The 26,710-nt window shown below is 41.1% G+C and overlaps 1 protein-coding gene across 2 annotated transcripts in view; it reads left to right on the top strand.

Moving 5' to 3' along the window:
* Window positions 1-23,256, top strand: part of YWHAQ (tyrosine 3-monooxygenase/tryptophan 5-monooxygenase activation protein theta) — a gene marked incomplete at both ends in the record, with an annotated part of 28,849 nt that extends 5,593 nt beyond the window's left edge. The window contains 4 exons of one of the 2 annotated variants that reach the window (XM_084235103.1): window positions 17,881-18,004; window positions 20,354-20,517; window positions 21,409-21,504; window positions 23,169-23,256. In XM_084235103.1, coding sequence (XP_084091229.1) covers window positions 17,881-18,004; window positions 20,354-20,517; window positions 21,409-21,504; window positions 23,169-23,228 — 444 coding nt within the window. Of the gene's footprint in view, window positions 1-17,880; window positions 18,005-20,353; window positions 20,518-21,408; window positions 21,505-23,149 lie in introns of both variants that reach the window. The other variant, XM_084235104.1, reaches the window with a different exon arrangement.
* Between the last annotated feature and the right edge of the window lie 3,454 nt (window positions 23,257-26,710).

The raw sequence follows: 26,710 nt of genomic DNA, 5'->3' as shown, positions 1-26,710 counted from the left end.
CGTCTGACTGTACCCAGTGCATGTATAAACAAAACAAACAAACAAACAAACAAACAAATAAATAAAACATGCCTATATAAAAAAAACTAGAATGCGTGGTCTGTAACATCCGGTATGTTAATATGTGCAGCCATCTCCCGCCAGTCATCGCATTTCCCGGCTGAAACTACCTGCTAAACAGATTTCCCATCTCCCTCCTGGCAGCCACTTAACCTGCTTTCTGTGTCTGAATTGACTACTCTGCGAAACGCATCCAAGTGGGTAACTTTTTTTTAATTAAAAGCTTGACACAAAATCGAATAAGAAAGGAAGCATTCCTTTGCCTTCAGTCCACTGCCATATCATATCTCCTGTAGCTTCTGGAAAACCCTCATGAGACAGTGGCAGTGAAAAATAGCTTATTAGTATTAACTTTGTGTCGCTTGCCCTCTGTGTACTCCCTCTTAGAGAAGGAGGTGGAGCAGCATGCATTGGCCATACCTGGTGGCTAAATTTAAGATAAAAGAAAACTCAGGGATGGTGGTATTTGTTTGCTCACGTTTTTCCCTCAAGTTTGTATTTGATTGATTTTGCACAGCGATGAGTCTGTATCAAGAAAACAGTTTTTCTGTATTATGTCTTGGGAGGAGTGATCTCGTGTGGTTGGGCTAGTGAGCAGGTGGCAGTGAAGACTGTGCCCCTGTTGTCACCATCTTGGGGGGGGGGTACTGACCCCAAAACACACTTAGCGGTTTCTGAACATTTCTGCTTCTACTCTAAATGACCCAGCAGGAGTTTACACGGCTTATTTTAGCTCTTGATTGAGCAGGTTGCCTTCTAATTTTCTGTAAAGATAGCAAAGCATTGTATACAATACAAATCTGTTGAATATTTGAATGCCCCATTACAATTAATAGTATAAGTTCTTAATTATTTTTCATTATGTGTAGTGCTCTTAACTTATGGTAATAAAATTGATGGTGAGTTTATGGGGAAAGGAGAAGATTAAAGGGATGGGTGGAGATCACAAATCTTTAAAATCCCTGTGCTGTTTTTCACTTAGCAAGTATTCTCCCATCATTTTGTCTTGTGTGCTGTTTTTGTTTGTTCCAATTTTAAATGTTTCCAGAAATAAAGACAACACACAAAACATTTCACATTTATTTTGAAGTCAGTAATTTCTTCCTATAAAGAAATTTAAAGATCTCCTTCCCTTAGAGTTTTATAGAAATGCTTATAAGTAAATTTAGCTTAGTTGCAGATACTATCCATATTAGAGAAGCTTTCTATCTTGTTTTTCATTCTTTTTATTTGTGACTTGGAGGTGCTGGTTCATATATCTTTATAATTAAATATAATTCAAATACTGTAAGTCCCCTTTGCAATTTTTTTTTTTAAAACCATCTTTTATCTCCCTTTGTCCCTTACCTCCCCCCCTACCTCTTAACCTCAGACCTTCTCGGTGTTTATTAATGTTCACTGATTTTTTGATAAGTATAAAATTCACCTTTATAAAGTGTACAGTTAGGTAGTTTCTAGTATGTCACAATTGTGAAGCATCACTAACAACTTAAGTCCGAAATATTTTAATTACCTCATAAGAAGCTCTATTTGTTGGGTTAATGGACATGAAAGCTGTTTCCTGGCTTTTGGGGGGCGTTTGGGGGACAACGGTGTTGCCGCCCATGAAGAACCCTGCCGGTTAGTCATCCCCGATCTCCCTCCCCGGCCCTGACACCACTAATCCGTCTCCTGCCCCTGTGGATTTGCCTATTTGGGATATATAAATGGAATCATGCGCTGTGTGGGCTATTGTGTCTGATTTCTTCTAGGATAACATTTTTAAGGTTTATCCCTGTTCTGACATGTGTGAGATAGTATTGTACTTTGTAATGGCTGAGTACTAGTTCATTGTGTGGACATACCACATTTTTTAAACCATTCGTGCACTGACGAGCCTTTGTGTTGACTCTTACATATGCTGCTGTGTTGAGCCTTCTTCGTGTACATATTTTTATATGGACGTGTTTTCATTTCTGTTTAACCATTTGAAGAACTGCCAGACTGTTTTTCAAAGTGGTTGTACCATTTAAAGTTCACACCAGCAGTGTAGCAGAATTCTGATACCCACATTGTCACCAGCAACCCTGCCAGATGTGAAGTGGTTTCTCACTATGCTTTTGATGTGTATTTCTCAGTTGATTGATGGGTGTTGAACATATTTTCATTTGCTCATTGGCCGTTTGTATATTTTAAAAAATTATTGAAATACTTCGCTAGTTTTTAATTACTTTGTCTTGTTGAGTTGTAATAGTTCTCTGTATGTTTTGGATATAATACAACTTTTTTTATCAGGTCTGTGATTTACAAATGTTTTCTCCTGTCCTGTAGGCTTTTACTTTCTTGATAGTGTTCTTTGGAACATAAAAGTTGTTTATTTTTATGTAGTTCAAATTAATTTTTTACTAGGTTACTTGTGCTTTTGGTATAATATCTAAGAAACCATTGCCTAATTCATGTTCATGAGGAATTAGACCCATGCTTTCATCTGAGTTATGTCATCTTAACTTTAGGTTTTTGGTACAGTTGAGTTAGTTTTGCCTATGGTATGAGGGAGGGGTCCACGATCACTGTGCAGGTGGCCATCCTGTTGTCGCACCACCATTTAGTGAAATATTTTGTCATTCCCTTGCTCTGAAATTCTGGCCTTATGGAAAAAGTAATCAGAAGGTGTGGCATGAAAGCTCATTTAAGGAAAACTTTGTTCCAGAGTGTGTGCCCAGAGCACGCTCCTTTTTTGATCTCTCTACCCACTGCTGTTGTCCCTTCCGCCTTTCCCATTTCTCTTATGTTGGAATCACACCTGTCCTACAAGATACAGCTGAGGGGCCGCTGCTTCCATGCCACAGTGGGTGAGTTACAGATGAAACAGGTACAGATTTACAGCTTGATACTTTCGGATCTGTTTCCTTACCCTATCCTGAAGCTTGCTGATGTTCGTTCATTTTTCAGTTGCATGGCCAGATAGCCACGCGCTCACACCCGGCTCTCGGAGAGGAGCGCACCTCCTGCTCCCGCTGCCTTTCCTGGGAAAGCCTCCCTTGCAGACCCGGTGTCCTCAAGTCCTCTCCCCTTCCTCTGAATCCTCTCTTGTGTGCGGTGGGGGGGAGTCAGGGCTTTATACACCCATGAAGTTCAATTGTGACTCCCTTTGATCTCTTCATCTTACTGGTATTGTTTAAAAACACTTGAGAGTAAATAATTATTGCTCTTTAAAATTGCATAACTGTCACCCTATGAAGTGGAGCTCACATCCTATATCAGGCCTTAGCCCTTCCAGCCTGCCTTTCAGCCTCCTTTCTACTGCTCTCCCTCGGTGCTCCAGCCACCGGGGACTACCTGTGGTTCTTTCCTGTGTTTTCTTACCTTTGTGCTAATTCTCTCCTGCATGTAAAATGTGTCACTAATACAATCTCTCTCACGAAGTCTAGTGAAAGAGAACTCATTCTATTTTGTCTGGGCTTCACCAGTGTCCTGAGTTTGTCTTGTGGCTGACCCCAGCATAGATTCCATCCAACTCGGATGAGTATTAATAAACTGTAATGGTCCGCACGAGTAAGGACCTCATCTTTGCTTCTCAAGGTTACCTTTGTGCTGTACCTGGTAGTTCATTTGAATAGAATCAACAACCCGTGTAAGTAGTTGGAAATGCAAAATTTTCATATTGTAGCCTCCTAATCCCCTGATGACCCTTTCCTTCCCTTTGCAGCCTGTAATAGACCCGCTGGGCTAGAGGATTATGTACATCGTAGAGCTTCAGAGTGTATGTGGGGTAACCCGCTTCACATACATGTGAAATAGGCTGTCCATGAGTGGAAAAATTAGTCTGCAAATAATTATGTAGTTTCTGTAATGTAATAATGGTTTAATTCTCTTTGTCATAAGCTTACAAGAGGCAAAACTCCTGTAAGTCTGCTGGGGTCTTTGCTAGCATAAGCTGTTACTTATTTTTAGTAGTTTTCCTAGGATATAGTAAAACTTGCCCCGAACACTAAGCTAATAAGGCAATTTTAACCTGTTTTTAATTGTTGGAAAGTCTTTCCTGTTAGCTACAGGACGTCTGTCCGGTTGGATTACTTATGACCAAATCAAGATTTGACTTCCTTATTAGTTTTGTTTCCTTTAAAGGAAAACTTCTTTTGATTTCTCATTACTTGTCTTTTCCTTTACAAATCAGGGCTAAAGTCTTTTCCGAATGCTGGTGGGTTACAGATGCTGCAGGGGCAGGCTGGTATTGGCCGTGGTTCTTTCAGGTGCCCTTATCAGTAGATGCTCGTAAGTTGTGTTTGTGCTTTTGATGCATTTGACAAATTTGGAAAGTAAACTAGTGTCACCAACGGATGCATCAAACTGTCTTTTCAAACCTCAGTCTCTTGGCCAGTGAATGGGAAAACTTTGCGCAGAAGGTAGAACATTCCTATGTTGCTGTTGTTGCCACTCAGGATCCACCTTCTAAATGTGGGGATAGAGCAGACAGAGGCCAGAGGGGGAAAGGGTTGGGTATTTGTGTCTAGAGATATCTGGAATTGGCTCAGCTGCTTTGGATGAGCCAAAGCGTCATTATTTGTCAGAGGCTAAAACTTTGTTATGTGTCTTCATCGCATTCTTAACAGCTCTGTAGCTGAGTTGGAAGATGGGATGGGCATTCTTATACAAGAGCATTTTTATTGCTTTTTTTTTTTAAAGATTTATTTTTTTATTTTTTAAGATTTATTTGTTTGTTTGTTTATTTATTTATATAAGCACTGGGTACAGTCAGAAGCGCGGGAGGGTGAGAGAATTCACCAGAGCCAGAGCGGGGAGCAGAGCAGGCAGACGACAGAAATACATTGCAGAGGGGAGCAGCGGGCACGGCAAGAGAGGTCTGCGCACATGTGGGACCCTCGCCCTGTGGCCGGGGATCGAACCGGCGCTACAGAGGCCGCGGGCATCTTCGCAACCCAGCGCTCAACCACTGTGCCACCGGGGAGGCCCTTAAAATTTATTTATTTATGCATACAAGAGCTGGGGTACAGGCCAGAGGTATGGCGGGGCGGGTAAGAGGATTCACCAGAGACAGAGTGGGGAACAGAACAGGCAGACTGACTGAGGGGACAGGCTCTGCTGAGGGGAACAGCAGGCGAGACAGGAGAGGTCTGCCGCGCCATGTGGGTTGCTCCCTGTCCGGGGATCGAACTCTTGTTGCAGTGGCTGCAGATAGCTTCATAGGTTTGCATCTTAACCCCTGCGCCACCAGGGAGGCTGGGGTTTGGTTTTTTGAAGTCCTAATCATTAAGGGCAGGAGAGAGAAGGGTGCACTGTGCTCACGAAAGGGCCATCCCATCCCCCTGAAAAAGCACCACTGAGCCGCAGCACATGTCATGGGATACTGCTGTGGCTGAAGACTGCTTTTGCCTAGGTCCTGGGTGGTGCTAGAGATTTTATAGACCAGGAGGAGGAGTTGAGAAATATTTGGGACAGGGGGTGGATAAAGCTTTTTTTCTTTTTTACTGGGACGTTGGCTCTTTCTCATCTATTTTTTCCTCTTTCCTTCAGCCTGTTAGTCTCTGTGTTTGAATCCCTTATTTTCCCTGGGGGGTCAGAAGAGCACAGGCTGCTCTTCTGGCTTATTTTCACTTGGGCACATACCCCTTTGGATCTGAGGAATCAGAATTAATTGTCTGACTATAACCATAATTCATGACATTAATTCATTTAATTTGATTTATTAATTTGACAAATATTCCAGCAAGCATTGGATTTTAGGTCTTTTGTTACTTTCACATATCTCAAAAGTTCAAACTTTATACAGGTGGTTTTTTAGCCTACAAAAATACTGATCTTAAATTTTTTCCTAGAAAGGCATGCTCATTTTCTTGAATGTTCCAGAATTATATTAATTTTAATAAGTAGAAATTGGGACTATGAAGCCCCAATAACAGTTATTCAGGGATTTACTCTCACCTGCCCCCCAAGTCAGTATAGGGAAGAATTGTTCAGCAGGGGTACCAGATGAGTAGACTAATACTTTAGTGTCCTTGCGGTCCAGGGTTTGTCCCTGGGCCTTACGGACTTCAAATCACAAATCTAATGAGTTGGCACACTGAAAGAGGGATTGCAGGACTCTGAATGGGCAGAATCAGGGACTAGCTACATGGGTGGTTGCAGGTAAGTTTACAAGAAGAACCAAATTAGCGTTAGAAGATTGCTTGGTGAGCACGAGAGGCAGGATGTCTTACTGACCGGTTACTTGGGCGCTGCTGCTCTGGACAGCTCACTGTCGGACGGCTGCGTCGGTGTTGGCTTCCGCCCTATTCCCATCTCCTGCTGTCTTGTTTCTGAGAGTGTCACTTGACGTGTTCTGGAGGCTCTGTGTTGCTGCTCAGTGCTCTTCTGCTAGCACACGCATGGTGATGCCGGAAGTCAGGGCAGATGCCAAGCAGTTAGGACAGTGCTTCCTGATTCCTTTTATTTATGGCCTACAGAGAACGATCTTATTTGTATGGTGCCCTGGGGAAAATAGATTTCTCTTTCCCACCCCCCACTTCCCTCTGTTGTGATGGCTGAGGGGTCAGTATCTATATCTTCACCACTAGGAAGCTCCAGCCTAGAGTCTGATCCTGGAGAACCATGAGTGTGAGACTTAATTTCTTCTTTTAACAGGCCACTGAGATTTTGCAATGAGGGGTTAACATGCTTAGAAGGGAATGTGAGGGTGATCTGACAGTAGCATATAAAATGGCTTAGAGAAAGACCCTACAACCTAGTAGGTCAGTTAAGTTATTGGATTAGTTGAGGTGAAATGGTTTATTCAGGTAATAGAAATCCAGAATGAGGTGAAAAGATAGGGTAGAGTTGGTAGGTCTTGAGCTGGTGGTAAGATGGAAATGAGAAGGGTATTGATGAACTTAGTGGCTAAGAGGTGGGAATGATGGGATAATTAGTAGAAATAAGAAATAGAATTATAGGGGGCCTCCCTGGGGCCACAGGGGGCTGAGTCTCAGCATTGTCAAGCTATCCGGAGCCAGTGCAGCATGAGTTCAGTCCCTGGCCAGGAAGCTGACCCAAACGGCGCAGCAGACCTCCTGTCTCCCCGCTGTTCCCCTCAGCAGTGTGTTTCAGTAGATCTGCCGGTTCTGCTCCCCACTCTGCCTCTAGCGAGTCCTCTCACCCCCCTCCCACACCTCTGGCCTGCACCCCAGCTCTTGTATACATAAATAAATAAATCTTTTTAAAAAAAGAAATAGAAGTATAATAACAGGTTTGGTGATAAACTAGGACATATTGAGGTCTATGGCCACTCACTGTAAGGATGTAGAGAAGCAGGGAGTGTGGGCTTTGCGCAGCTTACAGTATAGCCTGTAGCCTTGTGAACTGAGACACTCCAGGGTGGAGGCACAGTTACCAAGCTGGTGTGACTGGTGTATAAAACCAAGAGCATTGTTCATTTACAGTGAAGAACACTAGCCCAATGATTTAAATACTTGAGTTGGCCTGCCCCTGTGTTCTCACTCAGGAGGCAGAGACCCACTCAGAATCAGACTGAAACCTATCGTGGCCTCACGACAGGATGCATTGGTTGCCTGCTGAGGGGTTTGATGACCATCACTTCCGAGGCTGGGCCTGGTTTTCTCCGGGGGTTATTGGATTGTGATTCTCACACACCAGACTATAGATTGGATTCTTTTCCTTCCTTTTTTGTTTCCGTACCTCCCCCAGTTCTTTTTTGATTGAATCACCCTTACTTTTAAAGTATGTATTTTTTAATGTACTGGTAGGTTATAGTTAAGTTTTACGCTCTTTTTAATTTTCTACATAAATGAAGTTGATCCAGGCCTCCCCTGGTGGTGCAGTTGATTGAGCACCGCGCTGTGAAGCTGCCCACAGCCTCTGCAGCGCAGGTTAGACTGGCGAGGGTCCCACATGGTGAGCAGACCTCTCCTGTCGCGCCCGCTGCTCCCCTCAGCAGTGTATTTCGTCAGTCTGCCTGTTCTGTTCCCCGCTCTGTCTCTGGTGAATCCTCTTACCCTCCCGCGCATCTGGCCTGTACCCTGGTTCTTGTATAAAATAAATCTTAAATAAATAAAGTTGATCCCTAACAACACTGGCTTGAACTGGTTCCACTTATGAATGAATCTTCCCCTAGTAAATGCAGTTGACTCTATAGTCATAGTTCTCCATTCACAGTTTACTATAGTTACGCTTTTTGGAAAGTCAAAGTTATATTTGGGTTTTTGATGGGAGGGGTTGTTCGATGCCAATAACCCCCACTTTGTTCAACTGTACACTTTGTTCAACCCCCACTTTGTTTAAGTGTCAACTGTATATTTAATGAAGAGAAGATAAAGTATTTTTGCTCTTAATGGTTTACAGTTGTGGGGCGGGGGGGAGTTGTATGTTCCCAAAGTTTACTGTGTATTCTCAGACATGTGTCTGAGAAGGTTTCCAGACTAAGTCTTAGAGGAAATTACATCCAAGGACGAATCTGGGAGATTGGATGTGGGAGGCCAAGGGAGTGAGACCATTAGGATGAAATTAGGTTTCTAACCTGAGACAGCTTTTCTTAAGATAGGAAATTGAATAGGGGAAGGGAATTAGGAGCAGATTTTGTTAGAAAGACAAGTTTTAATATTGTGAAAATGAGTGAGGTTTAAAGTCCTAATGCCCCTCAGCTGTCAGTGTACATAGAAGCACCATGCTGCTTAACAGAAAGATTTGCGTGATGGCGCAAACTCAGGGTTTATGAAGCAGTCTTTTTTTTTTTTGTTTTGTGGGACCCTCGCTGGCGGCCAGGGAACGAACCGGCGCTTCAGAGGCTGCGGGCAGCCTCTCAGCCCAGCGCTCAACCGCTGCACCACCAGGGGAGGCCCAAGCAGTCATTAACTCTTTTACAAATGAATAAACTGAGGCACAGAGTTGTAAAAGTAAATTGCCCAGCTCAGTAAGGGGCAGATTTGTGAGTCCCGAGCATGCGGATATTGCTTAAAGCCTTGCCAATAAATGCCTCAAATGACCCCAGGTGTTGTCAGTTACCTTAAAATGAATAGTGGACCACTGAAATATTTTGAGATCCTTGATTATTCTAGTGAGACATTTTTTTCTGATAACAAATTGTCATAATTGCCAGATTTTAAACAGTGTCGTTTTAAAGACAGGCACTTGTTGGGTTGAAGAAAAAAGAATAACCTTAAAATCTAAGTAATCTTATAAAAGGGGGTTGAGAAATATGTTTATTATTAGCTTTATTAGCTATTAGTTGGCTTTATTAGCCAACTCAGTCTTTCACACAGAATTTATATGAAACATGACATGTATTGTTCAGCATCTTGTAATAATTCTGTGTTACAGTTTGGGGAGAGTGGAAGCTTCACGGATGGTGACTATTTCAGTTACTAGATACCTTAGTTACAGTAAATTTTTCTAATTGGTAATTCCTCTTTTCATTCCTTCTTCCCACTCTAAAAATATCCTGTTAGTAAAAATCTGAGGGAGACCGTCTGTCTTTGTCTGGAAGTGTTTGTTTTTGCACCTGCTTTTGTATGGTACTTGAATTGATTATGGAATTCTACCTACGGGTGTTTTTCTCAACACTTTGAGATATTTTCTGATAAAAAAATTAACTGTCAGTCATATTGTTGTTTCTTCCTTTATAGGTAACGTGTTGTTTCTCTGGTTGCTTTTAAGAATTTTCTTGTCTTTGGCATGGTGCAGTTTTACCTTGATGGTCTAGGTATGAATTTATTTTTATTTTACTTTGTTTAGGATTTAGTCTCCTTTTCCACTCTGAAGATTGTTCCCATATGCTATTAATGGGAGAGTCTCAGTCATCTCTGAATAACATTTCTTCCTCATTCATTCTCTTCTCTCTGGAATTCCTATCACATGCTTTCTTAGACACCGGATCTTAGACATGTCTTTATATTTGCAGCTTTTGGCTTGCCCGTGTTTTTTTAATCTTGTTGGTTCTTTGTTCTGTCCTGAGGAGTTTCTCCAATATACCTTCTGTGCTCCTACTTTTCCTCCTTCATTCGAATGCCCTTTACCCCTCTTCTTTGTCCAACCTGACTTTTTTTTAATTCCTCACATCCCTTCTTTCCCAGACTTCTATTTTCTTTTTTTCCCCTTACATCTGTTTGGTTATTATAATCAAGAAAATTTTCATACTTAAAAACAAGAATGATACTATATCCCCACATGAACCCATTCCCTTAGCTTCAGCCGTCGTTTTGTTTCTGCCCCATCAAGCACATTCATCATCTGTCCCTCCCCATCATTTTGAAGCTAGTCCTGGGCATCTGTTTGATCCATCAAGTTTAAAAAACACATCTTTAAGACTGCTGTGCATTTCTCAATGTGGTGGATCAATTCCCGAATACTTGTGTTGTTTTTAATAACCGTTAAATATAGCTGTATCTATAAAACGTGATTCAGATAATGAAAGCATCTTTACGCAGGGGTTTTAGTGATTTGTTTCTGCTGAATACACTAAGCTTTGACTTCATTTTTATAGAGTTTTTCACACAACATGCATGAGGTAAAATTTTGACTCTCACTTGCGCAGAACATAGGTCTGGGTTTTAGTTCTGTGGAAGGCAATGTTCACCATCACCGCCAGTTCCTCCCCAAAAGCCCAGAAAATAGCTTCCTTGCTGCTTCTCTAGACTGGTAGACAGTGTTTCTCTAGGGCCCGCGCCCCTTTTAGCACCGTCTTTGTGTTGTGGACTTTCGCTTTTTGTTCTTCATTTCATCTCCCTAGCTGGCACCTGGCTAGCTCTCCCCTTCTCAGAGCCCTGCTGTAGTGTTTCTTAGCTGTTTCTATCGCATATGGATTATTTTTAGAAGAGGGGAAAGTCTGCTCAGACTCACTGTGTTGCCAGAATCAGAAAGTCATGTTTCTGCCCATCTATTTTAAGGTGGTGAGTCACAGCTTTCTCAAGTACTCCATGCTGGGGAGGAGGTGGGGGGGGGGGTTCTGATATGCTGCTCTTCCGGTAGCTTTTTTTTTTTTAAGATTCTTTTTTTTTTTTAAATTTATGCATATAAGAACTGGGGTATAGGCCAGAGTGCAGGTGGTGGAGGATTCAGCAGAGACAGAGTGGGGAACAGAACAGGCAGACTGACTGAAATCCACTGCTGAGGGGAGCAGCGGGGAGACAGGAGAGGTCTGCTGCGCCATGTGGGCTGCTCCCTGGCCGGGGACTGAACTCATGTTGCAGTGGCTGGTGATAGCCTGATAACACTGAGATTTTAACCCCTCTGCTACTAGGGAGGTCCTTTTTCAGGTACCATTTAAAATGTGTTAATATTTCATATCAAGTAAACAAACTAAATGCGTTCAGATTTATATTTCAATTAAAAATCTATTTGTGTAGGTATTTTACCAGTGCTGAAATTGAGCAGTCACATTAACTTGTGATTGTCATGTTGGTTAGAAATGTTGGTGGTTATTAGATCTGATTTAGTAAAATAGAAAAATATTAATAAGTGCAGTTTTATTGCCAGGTGGAATCTTTAAATACATGCCGTTCATATCAGGTACATCTGGAAAATGAGCTCATCATTAACATGTTAAGAATTCCTGCAAATCGGAGAAAAACTGCAAAAAAGGGAAAAAAACCTCATTAAGGAAAATGACAGAAGATAGAAGCACAATTGATAGAAAAAGACATGCATATTTTCAACTTCGTTGTAATAAAATTAAAATTAGTCAGATACTTTTTACTTACCAGATTGGAGATTTTTTTGGACTGTTTAATAATACCCTCTGTTCAAAAGAATGCTGAGGTAAGGACACACATGCATCCCTAATGGAACTGGAAATTGAATTGCCTCCCGGGAGGACAGTTAGACAATTCACACTAAGGATCAAGTGTACATTTGGTATATTGTTGGAAATACCAAGATTTGAAGCAACTTAAATGTTCTCCAGAGAAGGCTGTATAAATAATGAGGGCACGGCCACGCTGTGGGTGCTGGCTGCAGTGTTTCCTGTGGAGTCACGAATGGTCGGGAGAGCTGACTGCATGGAGTAAGCAAGGTGTGGAACATGTAGTGTGTTAGCGTGAGGGCGTGGGAACATGCATTGTAGTTGTATAAAATGTCTGGGGGGGGGTGTACAAGAAACTAGTAATAGTGGCTGCTGTGAGGGAAGAAGAACGGGCTGTCTAAGGGTCCACAGAGGGGCAAGAAACTCGTTTTGCTCTCTCAGATTTTATATAATGTACCTTTATTGGCTATTTTCATGGAAACCAGAGTCTTTTATGTGAAGAGAAAGTACAAATAAGGGAGGAAGGATTCTGTGGTGTTGAGTTTGAATTGGAAATATCAGTAGAAGGTCATGATTTTTCACAAAAAAAAATTTGCTGGAGATGCGGAACAGTGAGAAAACAGTGGGGAAATTTGCTTTTCTTTAAAAAATCTGAAGTGGCACTAACTCATGCATGTAATTACTTTCATAACAATAATTCAAAAAAAGAACCATACTATTTTAAAGTAGCGCGTCCTGTGAGCACTGGCTGTTGGCCTCCATGTCGGCTCGCTGTGGCACTGTGATGGGTGGTCACGCTTTGGGGCGGCGCTGTGCTCCGTGATTGGCGTGCCGTGGAGGGGTTGTGTGAGCAAAGAAAATTTAAGGAACATTTTTATCTAATGGTGAATCTGATTAACAGGTGGTTCTTTTGATTTAGTACCTTAAATGATCACAGAGTCTTAAAACTGGAGACCTTATTTTGATAATTTTGTAGAAGAGGAAAAGAAGGGAACTTTCTATAATAGATTGAGGTTCTAGAACGAGAGTATTGGTTCAGCACTCTGTCCCTTAGGCTTCCTCTCTCCATACCTCTCCTTTAATTTCACCCTCAGAAAGGTCATCTCAGCCCAAATCAGAGTGGGCCTACGTGGATAAGTTCATTCTGGATGAATGAAATATGACTTCTTGAGTCTTCAGATTGTGCTTTCATTTCAGTCTCTTGGAATTGCCAACTTAATTTAAAGACTTGTCTAGAGACTTTTTTCTCCCATATTATATTAGAGGTTCTTTGTTCTATGATACTTGAAGTTGGAAACTAAGAATATTTAGCTGTTATTGTTAGATAAACATTCCAGGTGTTAATTTGTCTTGTGTGCTGAGAATTCTTTTCTTTACTTTACTCATTAAATATCTAACTGAAGACCAAAGACTCCTCACTCTTAGATATGTTCCACTTTAGGATTTAGGATATGATATCCTTTATTTTAATATAGGGAGGTGCTTAAAAATGCTAGTTCTAGCTTCAGATTCTGGCTCTTTTTAATTAACAGTAAGACTTTGATCAAGTTTCTTTGGTGTGGTTTTTTACTTATGTGTAAGTTGTCATAATGGATTGTTCATATGTAAATAACACATGATAAAGCACTTAGAGCGCAGCTTGGCACATTCTGAAATGGAACTCTGACGTGTACGTGTGTGTATTGTATATATATTATACACATATAAAAAGCAAACTTTTATAGTAATATGTGCTGACTGAACAGCTGGACTGTGACTGGTACATGTACCTAAAGTTAAAGATTGAAATGTTAATGGTGTTTTATTAATATTTCAGTAATCTGATAGAGAAAATTGAAAATCCTCAGAACATTTGTGTCTCCTGTTGCTATCTTGCTTGTATTTTAAGGCTCTTTATCAGTTAACCTATTCTTAAATAAGTCAAGTTTTTGGTTTTTTTTTTTTTTTTAAAGATTTATTTATTTTTGCATACAAGAGCTGGGGTGTGGGCCAGAGATGTGGTGGGTGAGAGGATTCACCAGAGACAGAGTGGGGAGCAGCACAGGTGGATCTATTGGAATACACTGCTGAGGGGAGGAGTGGGGAGACAGGAGAGGTCTGCTGCGCCATGTGGGTCAGCTCCCTGGCCTGGGCGCTAACTTATGCTGCATCTTAACCCCTTGTGCCACCAGGGAGGCCCCTTAAATATGTCAGTTTTGTATATAAAAAACAAGCTATGTAATGAGGGATGAGTATCTTTGTAAAACAAATTACTTATAAAGGAATTTAAGGTAAAGATACTGTTTTAGTTTGTCGAATGCCATGGAATATTACCACTGAAGCCAAGTGAATTGTTTTGGAAAATCTGATGAAGTGAGGATGAGATTACTTGCAGAAAAATTCACTCCTCGAGATGGAGCTAGTATTTGGATTTTGTTGCTCTTTTCTAAAACATGGGGGTGAGAGAGAATAGTTACTGTACATGCATCAATATTTATTCTTGACAGTTTTGTTCCTTATGTATCATTTAGTTTCCACTTTATTATTAGTTCCACCTTAATTTTTTTGAGATTAAGTTTATTCTACGGTCCTTTAGCATCTTCTAAAGTGACCAGTGTAGTAACTTGTAGTCTTTCCTCTTTCCTCTGACTTAGCTCATATTTGAATTTTTTTGATGCAGAATATCCTTAATGGCTAATCCACCTTGTAATTTGGGGTAGTAAGTACACTGACTTCACAGAGTCTGCATTCTACCTCTCAGTCAGGTGTCCCTGGAGGCCTCCCCAGTCTCCCAGGCCTTCGACTCTTGATTTTCCAAGCCTCCCAGGATCATGAATTTTGCTGGTTGAAGAGTTACAAAGGGACTCTCCTGTCTCATTGACATGAATGACGTACAGGAGAAGTCAGTACAGGAAAAGTCAGCGCGGGAGCTTTTACCTTACGCAAACGTTAATCCTCAGCCATCGTCCTCTCCCCTCTCCTGACGGCCCACGGTGTCTGTCTGGAGAGGTGTTCGTCGAGCCATTTGTCATTTGGTCTGATCTGTAGTGAGTTTGTCTTTAATAATTTAAAAAATTTTTACAAAAATTTGTACACAGGCTATATCATTTAGTATTTATAGCCTTTACCCTAATTAGCATTAATAATTAATAATTAACAGTGTAATACCTCAGATAGCCATGATCATGTTGGTAAGCAGAATCCATGGCCTTTTCATTGGGCTAAAATCTACGTCTTGCTACTGGTAGCTTATGGGAAGACAGAATTATTATGTGCCTGTTGTTTCCTTCACAGAGAGCTAGTGGCATCTGACAAAGAACCATGATACCTGGCTGACACTCCAGGATGAAGTAATGCACAAGTCACTTTATAAAAGCCAGCACTGTAAATCGTACGTAACGGCTATTGCAAACTAGTACTCAAAGTTAATAACTTTAGAAAGCAAAGGTTTACCATTAGCTCCTCTGTGACTGTGTAGTTACTAATACAGTAGCTGTGCAGCAGCTTCCTGATTCCTTGGCAGGCTGGTGTGCCGGTGGGAAGCAGAAGGTACTAGATTTAAAGATAGAGCCTAGTTTTTAATGTGACTAAATGATGTCTTCACCAGAGCTGGCAGCTTTTCGGAGATCTCTGGGATAGCATCTGACTCACTGACTCATTGGGGGAGCTAAGAAAGGGGGAGGCCCTTTATCTTACACTGTAGCACCACAGTGTGAGTACCGCAGAGGAGGTGGTTCCCACAGTCTGAACCCGTGTTGGCATTATTCGAGACTACTCAGAATCCGCTCTTGCTTAATTTAATAACTATTAAAATTGTGTTGGTGGTGTTGAGTAGAGGAAATTCCTACCATCTGATCCTGAAATTCTTTTTCCATTTTAGAAGTATGGTGGTGTGGAAGCAGTGTTTGTTTTCACAGTTGCCTTTGGTGTTTGGGTGTGGCCTTTAATGACATCTATTGCTGCATTCGAGGCCCATGAACTTTCCAGATTTAAGCCACAGTTTTGATAACTTGACACTTTTATAATGTATAAGTTTCTGGGGTTTCATCATGTAATAATATTCCTGTAATGTTTAACTTTCCCTAAGTTTCAGATCCCTTTCAGGTTCTGTTTTGTTTTTAAATCCAACCATATCTTAAAGGATTTAACACATTTGAAATGTTTTTCTCTTTACGTCTTTTAATTGTGTTTTGTGTAGTTCATTTTTATTTATTTTTTTAAAGGTTTTATTTATTTTTGTGTAGAACTAGGGTGCAGCCCAGAGGTGGATGGGTGAGAGGATTCACCAGAGAGAGCAGAGCAGGTGGATGGACTGAAATGCATTGCTGAGGGGAGCAGCAGGGAGACAGGAGAGTCTGCTGCACCCTGCGTGTGTCAGCTCCCTGGCCCGGGGATCACACTTCGTAGGCTAAGTGATAGTGCTGAGACGTAACCCCTAGGCCACCGGGGAGGCCCCGTGTAGTCCATTTTTAAAAATTTCTTTTGTATTTATATGTATTTTACATCATTGTTCATTTTTCAACAATGTTTGCTTTTTTCCCTCAGGTGTGGTCCCCATAGAATTTGCACCACCAGTTCCCCTGGGCGCCATCACCGCAGGCCCCCCCCCCCCCGCGCCCTCCCTCCCCCAATCTGTCCCTCCCCCTGCCCTGCAGAATGTCTCTGGTTTATCGTTGTCTGTTCATTTTTGTTTTGTTGTGTTTTTTACTATTATTTTTCCCCTGATGCCTTATTCGGTTCCCCTGTATTTCTCCTATAAGTGAAATCATCCGATATTTTTTGTTTTCCTTGTGACTTACTTCATTGAGCATAATTCCTTCTAGCCCCATCCATGTTGTTGTCCATTTTCAATCAGACAAACAACAGTTTGTGAGTTAGAGCTGTGGTTTCTAAACCTTATCTGTAAACGGCCCTTTTACTTCTTCAGGAACGTTTTTGTATGAATTTGAAACAGTCTTACTTTACTCTAGGTTATTCTCCAGGCTTCTCAATTTTCTATCACAGTTGATATTTTTATTTAACTTTCACTTTGCGTAGATCAGTGTTTCTCAAACTTTGTGCTTAGGCAGAAGAGTAGGAACACCTGAATGAGCATCACTGACATTTACTGAGCACGTCACATGTGACATATATACTCTGCTTTTACACATGTTTATTGGTTTTACTCCCCATACAAACCTGTGCGGTTTAGCTATTAGTATATTAAAATTTCTATGAGATTTTTACTCTATCCTATATTTTAACTAAAAAAGTGTATTTTTTAATTATTGGCAGAAGATAGTGATCATATTTTCATACTTTCTGCTCTCCCAGGCACATCTTGTGCAAATATCTTAGTTTGACAAACATTAGTTCATTGAAGTGCACACTTCTTTGTATGGAATGGGGGACAAAAGACTTACTTAAATACTAATCCAGTTTTAAAAAATAATCTTGTATCAGCATGACTGTCAATTGCTCTGTAAGTTTGTGGACTGCTTAGCTCTCATCCTCTTGGGGAGGCGCTGTCTGCAGAGTGCGGGAGTAGTCCTCGGGCTGTGATGCCTGGCTCTCAGTAATGGCATTCTTCTTTCACACCCAGTGTCTTACACAATTTTCTCTTCCTAAACTAATTGCACAGCCTTATTTTCCAAGCTGCTACATACCTACCATTCCTTCCCTGCCCCAGGGAAGCCAGTGACCGTCTCCAGCAGAGCCAAATCCTCCCTTCTGTAGCGCCTTGGTCCCTTACCGCTTAACGCCAGGGGACAGTGGGTGCTTGCGCTCACCTTTCTGTGCTGGCTTGTGAGCCCATTGAGGGCAGGGCCTTATCGTGTGTCTTTTGTATCCCCTCTGCTTAAATGCAGGCTGGGCACCTGGATCATGTCAGGAAGTGCTTGGTGAATGAACGAGTTGGTGTGATCTGACTTTCCCATTGGAAATTGTTACTTGCTCTGGACCAAAGCATTCAGCCAACGGCACCCACCTGCCCCTGTCCCGGCGCATGCCTCAGGACCATGGTTGGGGTGTGGAGTTACTGTAGTCATTAATGATTCAAAAGCATTTCATTGTGAGTTCTTGTCTGTAATGAAATAGCTTTCTGTTTATACCTAATGTTTTGTTTTCTTCCTTTTCAGGAATTGTTGGATAAGTATTTAATAGCCAATGCAACCAATCCAGAGAGTAAGGTCTTCTATCTGAAAATGAAGGGAGATTACTTCCGGTACCTCGCCGAAGTTGCATGTGGTGATGATCGAAAACGTAGGTATATTTGGTTTAAGGGTAAAGCTAAACTATAAAAAAGGAAGGGAGGATAATTGGGACACTGACCATCGCCTCCTATTCCTTTGTAACTTGAAAACATGTCTTGGCCATCCGTATGAACAGATGAGTAATGTCACCTTGTTACTCTCAAAAGAAGACCTAGCCCTGAGTTTGTATTCCAGTAATGCCCTTTTAAAAAATTCATCTCAGACTCTCTGATATGTCTGGTTTTTATTGTCTTAGCAGATTATAATCTTTCATGCCTTAGGATTTGGTTCACCATCATTTCAGCCCCAAAGATCTTCGCATATATGCTTTGAGTGATTGTGTTATGGCACATGACTTTTTTTGTAATAAATTTATTTCTTGTAACTTTTTTCTGTTTAGATTATGTAAATTTTGTTCAGTTATGAGAACAACCTTTAAAGGATGGTGGATTGCTGGCTAGCTTAATGGATGAAATAGGAAGGTGGAAAATGTAAAACATCAGGAGCCGTATGCTCAGAGCTAGGCTGTTTGTTCGCTGAGCTAACCTGGCTAATCCGTTAAACACCATCTCCTTGAAAAAAGCTGAAGATTCTCCTAATGGGTACATAGCTTCCCCATTCAGATAAAAGTAGGGATACCAAATAATCTTAAAGGTAGCTGAAAAACAAAGAAAATCCCAACTGGGAGAATATCCCAGTTTCAAGATAAAATGTTCAGTGGGGTTGGCTTTCTCAGAGAGCACCTCCATGCAGATCCGTACCACGTCCACTGGGCCAGACAGCAGACGGCTCTATTTCCTTCTGTGTGCCTCAGTCACGTGACCTCTAGTAGTAGTATACTTTGAAACTTAAGATAACTGGGAGTTATGTATCAAATGTAAAAACAGGATGTACTTTTTCTTTTTGATGTATTTATTAACTGCTACCTACCTTAAAGGCTTATGACATTTACTATCACTACATCTAACCAAATTTCTAAGGAAAAGTGAGATGGGAGTATTATTTCTAGTATGTGATTTGTCATTAAAAACAGATATGAGGGAAAAGGTAACTGAATTCTATAACTTGACTGTAAAAGAAAAATATTAAACCTGATGTTATTAGCAGCCCATTTATACTCCTGGAGTATTGACAGTTGAGTAGTAATACAGATGCTGTTAAATTTTTTGTGTTCCTGCTACAAAATTTATCAAGCAAGTTTTAGGTAGATGTATCACTTAATGCCTTATTTTTTTCCAAAATATGTACGGTTCTTAATTTTGCTCTACCCAAAAAGGATATTTCCCCTGCCCCAAATATTTAGTATGGTTTCCTACCCCCACAGAGTGTTTTTGCTCACTGAAACTGAGAGTTTTACCATTTAAAGATGAGTGTAATTTACAGAAAGATAACTGTTATACCCTGCTGTAACAAAATCTGTGTCATTGATGTATAATTTTTGTTGTCTTAAAGATAAACAGAATTGAACGTGAAAAATACTTACACAGACTCTAACATGCATTAATGTGATTTATTCCTTTCTGGCCAATATGTTGGCATTTTTTAGTCCCACACATAGTATGTATATTCAGATGGTCTGGCATTTATGTGTAATCTACTTATAGCTCAGGAACTCACAATTACTCATTGTATTCTTCTGTGTGCACCAAACAACAAGAACTGCTTAGGACGTGAGGGCCATGCCAGCACCTTTCGATTAACAATGTGTTGTTTCAGAGGAAGGAAAATGCACACATTCAGACCATAAAGGGATAACTTAATTTCTGTTAGGTCAGTACTTCTAAAGTAATAGGTCTGAGTGGGCCACATTCAGGAATCAGAGAAATGTTGACATTTTCATTAGGCCTGGAATCAAATTCTGGTAAGATGGCGGATTTTATTGTACATATTGGCATTTTGATATGGTGCCTTTCATAAAATACCTAGATCCAGAATCAGTATTGTTTCTACAAATAAATCACAAAAATAAAGATTTTGATTCACATCTTTATAAAATGTTTGCATTATTTTGAGAAGGGGTATTCCAGCTATATTATTTCTGTTGAGATACTATTGCTGTATACATCAGTCAAATTACCTTTAATTGCTGATTTTCTAAGTAATAAGGCATAACAAAAGAAAATTGTCTCAGCCTTAGAGATAAAATAATCTCATGGTTTTTAAAAATTGAACATAAGCAAAGGACTTTATAGTTTTAAACATGCAGTACAAGATGGTTTTTGTTTACTAAAGTGGTTTTACAAAAAAACTGTAGAGAAAAATCTGATTCTGCTGAGAGCAAGAAGCACATGTTAAAGGAAGGTTGATGTGCTGTGTACTGGAGAGATGTTTTCAGTATTTCTTTGTTTTTCCTTCACAGAAACGATAGATAATTCCCAGGGAGCTTACCAAGAGGCTTTTGATATAAGCAAGAAAGAGATGCAACCCACACATCCCATCCGCCTGGGGCTGGCTCTTAACTTTTCTGTATTTTACTATGAGATCCTTAATAACCCAGAGCTTGCCTGCACACTGGCTAAAACGGTAAGATGTGACTAGAAATACCCTCTTTAGCTAAGGTTACTTGAGATAATAGGTATATTCATTTTTAGGAATTCTTCTTGGGTATCTCCTCCTTTTTCTAACCTTCTCAGCCACCCTTCTCAACATCTTCCTCTCTCCCAACTGTGGTTAAACTGCAGTAATACCTGTCTAAAGAGCAGACTGGTCACAATAATCAAAGAAATCATGAAAGAAAGGTAAAGCATTTTAGAAAGTAACACCTGCCATGTTTGGTCACTAGACAATAATTAAGTTCCTCAGTGTGTCTCAAAATGGGAGAGTAGAAGATGGGTTTTTGCAAATATAAGTTCTTTGTTTTAATTCTTTCTTTCTTTATTTATTTATACAAGCACTGGGTGCAATCAGAAGTACGGGAGGGTGAGAGAATTCACCAGAGCGGGGAACAGAACAGGCAGACAGACGAAGAAATACACTGCTGAGGGGAGCAGCAGGTGCGGCAGGAGAGGTCTGCACGCCATGTGGGACCTTCGCCAGTGGCCGGGGATTGAACTGGCGCTGCAGAGGCTGCGCACAGCTTCGCAGCCCAGCGCTCAACCGCTGCGCCACTGGGGAGGCCCACAAATAAAAGTTCTTAATGATTGGTGGTATATTGGGTCATCACTGCTGTGCTGTGTCCTGTGATAGAGCTAGGAAGTGCTTGTTTGCTGAGGGAGGTGTGGGTAATTTTATGTTTCAGGTCATGCGTGTTAAGTTCTTACCCTGAGGAAATGATTCCATTGAGTTTTGTTTTTAATTGATAATAAAACACAAAGTGGATGTTAAATCATTTTATTAAAAAATGACTTGTAGTTATAGACTGACCAGGTTGTGCCAAGGTAAATGTTGTTCACTGCAGCTGTTAATGTTTATCAGGCTTTCGATGAGGCCATTGCAGAACTTGATACACTGAATGAAGATTCGTACAAAGACAGCACCCTCATCATGCAGTTGCTTAGAGACAACCTAACAGTGAGTTTTCTTTCTTTTGTTTCCTTTTCAGGAGCAAAAGTACTTAAAGTTTATTTTGGGGGCAGTTATGTGGAGCTCTTACGTATATATGCATGAATTGAATATTGATCACTTGTTAGTATTTTGGGTAGGATAGCCATTCTTTTGTGGACAGGCTCTCAAGTTGAGTGGACGTGTTATCACACCTTCCCCAGAAGCTGCCTAGATTGCAGGGGCTGATAATATTAACACAACTATTTCATTGGAGCAAAGATACGAGAATTGTATTTACATAGCGCGTATGGGGTTACAGTAATCTCTTCCTTTGCTCCAGCAAGTTAGGAAGTTACAGCAGTATGAAGTCCTTGTTTCAATAACATCATTTTGTGAACTGTGTCTGATGCTTCCTAGTCATTAGACTTCCTCTCTTTCCACCCCTGCTCATAGGCTAAAACCTGTTTTGCTTATTTGCCTTTTAATAATTTGTTTCTCTCCCTACTTCTTGGATAGTAATAGAGGAAAAATACACATTGAGCTTTACTTACCTTTTATAGATGCAAGTGCATTTGATATGTGAAAATTTAGAAATGATGTGAAAGAAGGGAACCCCCCCCACACACACACACACCCCTCGCGGTGGTGTTTTATCTTTTGCTAGGTAGCGCTTTGTGGCGCTTATGTTTTGTTTTTTTAGCACCACTCCTGTTCAGCGTTCCTGAACATGGAAGTTGTGAAGGCGCTTCACCCCCACCATAGTGCCTCTGTTGCCCTGCCGGACACTGGCCCGGGCCGCATGGCCAGCTCTGGAGGGGGCAGGCTGGGCTGTGCTGTTTCCTCCTGGATGTGCCGAGGAGATGCCATCTCTTACATGGTGGCGTTTCTTTCTTGAAGTGAGAGCTCTTCAGAGAGATTTGTTTGTTTTTAGTATCTTACTCATTTAAAGGTGATGAAAGATTCGAGCTTTTCCTAAAATTGCCACTAGTGTCTTGGTGTTGGTCTAATAGAAACCCATTCTGAGAGCTGTTGATTATAGTTAATAATATTTGACTTCCCTTCTTCATTCCATACTAAAATTAGAGAGATTCTTGGAGATCAGTTTTATTTGTCTTAGCATCCTAATTCAAGACCCCTCCATGTATCTGCATGCAGCTGCCCTGTACTGCCCTCCATCCTCTACCATCTAACTCTTGGCAGCAACTCAGAGTGAGCCTGCTTCTTTTAGATGATGGCACTTTGCATACTGGAACACAGTTAGGTGCCCCATCGTGCTTCCCCACACACACACACTTAATAATTTGTTGCCTTATTAATTTCATAAATTATATTTTAATAGTGCTTTCAAGAAGACCATTGGACTATGTGAATGGAGCAAGCATTAGCATTAAGGGTGTTAACTTTTTTCCCTTGAAATTTTTGTATTTTAAGATACAGGGCAAGATTTAAAGGTTGTATTCAAAGAGCGTACGTGTCTGTGTCTTTGTAAATGTACTGGGTAAGATCTACACAGATACTCTGGGAGGAGCTGCTAGTACTTGGGGTCTTGAGAAACGTAACTCCTAGTCTTCATCATAATCTTGTTTGAATAATTTATTTCTCTTAGAATTCATGTTGTTATCACAGTAGGGCTTGATACAGTTACCTAATCAAGAAATAGTGACTTACTATGGTTCCCTTTTTTTCCCTAGTTATGGACATCAGACAGTGCAGGAGAAGAATGTGATGCGGCAGAAGGGGCAGAAAACTAAGTGCATACAGGGTGTCATCCTTCTTCCCTTCAAGAGAAACCTTTTTACACATCTCCATTCCTTATTTCATTTGGATTTCCTATAGCAAAGAAACCCATTCATGTGTATGGAATCAACTGTTTATAGTCTTTTCACACTGCAGCTTTGGGAAAACTCCATTCCTTGATTTGTGTTTGTCCTGGCCTTCCTGGTGTGCAGTTACTGCTGTAGAAAAGTATTAATAGCTTCATTTCATAGAAACATAAGTAACTTCCAGACACTTATGTAGAGGACTAAAAGTGCACCTGGTATTTAAGTAATCTGAACCAGTTCTGCAAGTGACTGTGTTTTGTATTACTGTGAAGACATGAAGATGTAGCTCATTACATTAAAGCGTGTTCTGCGTCACTTCCTCATTTCTGCATTCCCTCTCTCTCTCTTCTTTGGGTTTCCTTTCAGCAGGCAACTTCTCCATGCCCTTCATGTATTCCTTGTTCATAGGAATCCAGAAGTATCAGATTGAATGGGAAAGCATTGACATTTCTGGGCCAGGGGTCACAATTTCAAGTGCCTCCTGTGTCCTGTGTGATAGAGGCTTGTGTGTCTGTGACAACAGGGAGTTTCCTTATTCACTCTTCATTGCTGCTGTTGAAGTTGACAACTTCCCTTCCCAATAAAAATTCACTTACACCTCCTGCCTTTGTAGTTCTGGTATTCACTTTACTGTGTAACAGAAGTAGCATGTTGTTGCCAAAATACAAGCATTGCTTTTGGCAAAATAAAGTGCATGTCATTTCTTAATACACTCGAAAGGGAAAATAAAGTACACAGTCCAAGTCTAAAACTTTAGTACTTTTCCATGCAGATTTGTGCACGTGTGAGAGGGTGTCCAGTTTGTCTCGTGATTGTTACTTAGAGAGTTGGACCACTACTGTGTGATGCTCATCATTGACTGTAGTCCCAAAAAGCCTTGTGAAAGTGTTATGCCCTGTGTAACAGCAGAGTAACATAAAATAAAATTACGTTTTATAAACCATGTACTATGGCTTTGTAACAATTGCATACTCTCTGCCTTGTGATAGAACGTATAGGGAGATCCGAAGTGTCTAAGACTGAGCAAAATTTTCCCGAGTTCTGGCTTACCATTGGTGGAATATGTGGGCCATCTCGTCCTCAGATGTGATACCCAGTTATGTGTTCCATGGAATCAAGTGGATATTTTAAGATCAGAAAAGTCGACTGATCGTGAGTGCTGTGGCTGGTATTGGAGTTGAAGTACGCTTCCGTGATAGCCACGCCGCGTCAGAGCCCAAGAGGACCTCACGTGCTTCGTTTTCAGATTTTCTTTGTAAACATTCAGTGGTATCATTAGTGAGTTCCAAATTTTGGTTTTCTATCACAGTGTGTAACCTGTCTTTATTAACCTGGGAATTTAAAGTTAGAAGATAATCTGAGAAATTAAAGCTATTTAGGATTGTCTTTATCTCCTCAAATGTGCTCTTGATTTGTTTTCTCAGGGGCAGTGAAAGAATTGAATGGTACTTGGGAAAATGCCTGTTTAAGTAAGATTAATGGGATTTTGTTTCTCAGCAATCTAAATCGGTAAGACATAGCATTTTAAATAATTTTTATAAACATGGGAAGAATGTTGTGCATTGGGGGAAAAAAATTACCATGTCTTAATAAAGTAGTATGTGCTGAATAAAGCTGTCATCCCAAGTTACCAACGCAGCCCTCTGCCGATTGTTCCCAGCGTTAGTCCCAGATTTTACTGGCCTTGCTTCAGGGGACTCGGGCATTTTTAAAAGGGGCCCAGCCTGTGGCATCTCCTTTGGCCCTCAGATTTGGCGGCCTCCTTGCTTATACCAGGTGGACACAGTGCCGAGAACAAGGACAAGCCTTCCTCAAAGGAAAGGGAGAGTCGAGAGCCATGTCTGCACTTTTAATTTTTAAAATTAGAGGTAGTTCAGAATTGTCTAATGTTAAACCGATTTTATAGTTAGAACTTACTTGGCAGTTTTTCTTTAAAATGTCATTTAGGTTTTATAATTTAAAATAACTTGTGAGGGGCCTCTCTGGTGGCGCAAGGGGGTGAGCATCAGCGCTATGAAGTTGTCTGTGGCCACTGCAGCAGGAGTTCGATACCTGGCCAGGGAGCTACCCAGATGTTGCAGCAGACCTCTCCTGTCTCCCCGCTGCTCCCCTCAGCAGTGGATTTCAGTGGATCCGCCTGTTCTGCTCCTCACTCTGTCTCTGGTGAATCCTCGTATCTCTGGCCTCATATCTCTTGTATGCATAAATAAATCAATCTTTAAAAAAAATCAATCTAAACAAAATATTTTGGGAGGGGTTGTATTCAAACACTATCGAAAGTAGAAGCATTAGGAATTGCCCTCCCAGGATACAGTACATTCAAGCAGCGATGGCTGATTTTACAAGACCAGGACTTTTTTTTTCTTGGTGGTAGAATAGATTCATGCCTGTTCCTTAAATGTGTATCAGTCGACTTGCACTTAACAGTTTTTGAAATTGGGGAAAACACTAAGAAGACTATTGAAAGAGGTGTACCTATTCTTGTAGAAAAGTAAAATAACTTGAAATGATGAGTTCTAGTCACTTATTTTTTTTTTAAAGATTTATTTATTTATTTATTTATTTATACAAGCACTGGGTATAGTCAGAAGCGTGGGAGGGTGAGAGAATTCACCAGAGTCAGAGCAGGATGCAGAAGAGGCAGAAGGACAGAAGTACACTGCTGAGGGGAGCAGCGGGTGGCAGGAGAGGTCTAGCGCGCCATGTGGGACCCTCCTCTGGTGGCTGGGGAGCAGCCGGGGATTGAACCGGCGCTGCAGAGGCTGCGGGCAGCATCGCAACCCAGCGCTCAACCGCTGCGCCACTGGGGAGGCCCTCTAGTCACTTATTTTTAAATGGACTTTTTAATAAGTCAAGCCAATCAGTGAAATACATTTGAGGCAAGGACGTGTGACTGTGTACACCAACTTAATTCTAAGTGATTTATAGGTGTCCGTTTACTAATAAAACTACAAAAGCTCAGAATTCTTTTTAATTTCGGAAGACTATTTGAAGCTGATCGGGGCAGTTACGGTGTATGTTTCACTCTGTCACATCTACATCTTTCTTGCTGCATTTCGTACTTGATCAGCTTTGTGAAAGAGTTACATATAGGTATATGGTATATATTAGTATTGAATTTTGTGCAAATCTAAGTGCCAGTATAAACCGCTTTCCGCAGTGAGCAGTCTCTAAGGAAGCTGGAGTGGCCACCTGTGAAGATCATCTTTGGAAAGGCAGCTTGGGGCACGTCTCACTTACAAATGGCTACCCTTTCCGGGCTGGTCATTGGAGGGGCGATAAGTGATAGTGACTACCTGGGGCGGGGTGGAGGTGGGGGCTGCTGGAGCCCTCCCGGTCTTCAGCTCCCATGACCTGCCTCGGGGTGGGCCGCCCGCGTTGGTTGTGCACTATACACAGTTGCCCCCAAC

This window comes from Talpa europaea, assembly GCF_964194135.1.
Source record: "Talpa europaea genome assembly, chromosome: 6".
Classification (NCBI taxonomy): Eukaryota; Metazoa; Chordata; class Mammalia; order Eulipotyphla; family Talpidae; genus Talpa; species Talpa europaea.
The sequence above is the reverse complement of the archived record's forward strand: the minus strand, read 5'-3'. Positions and strand labels throughout refer to the sequence as shown.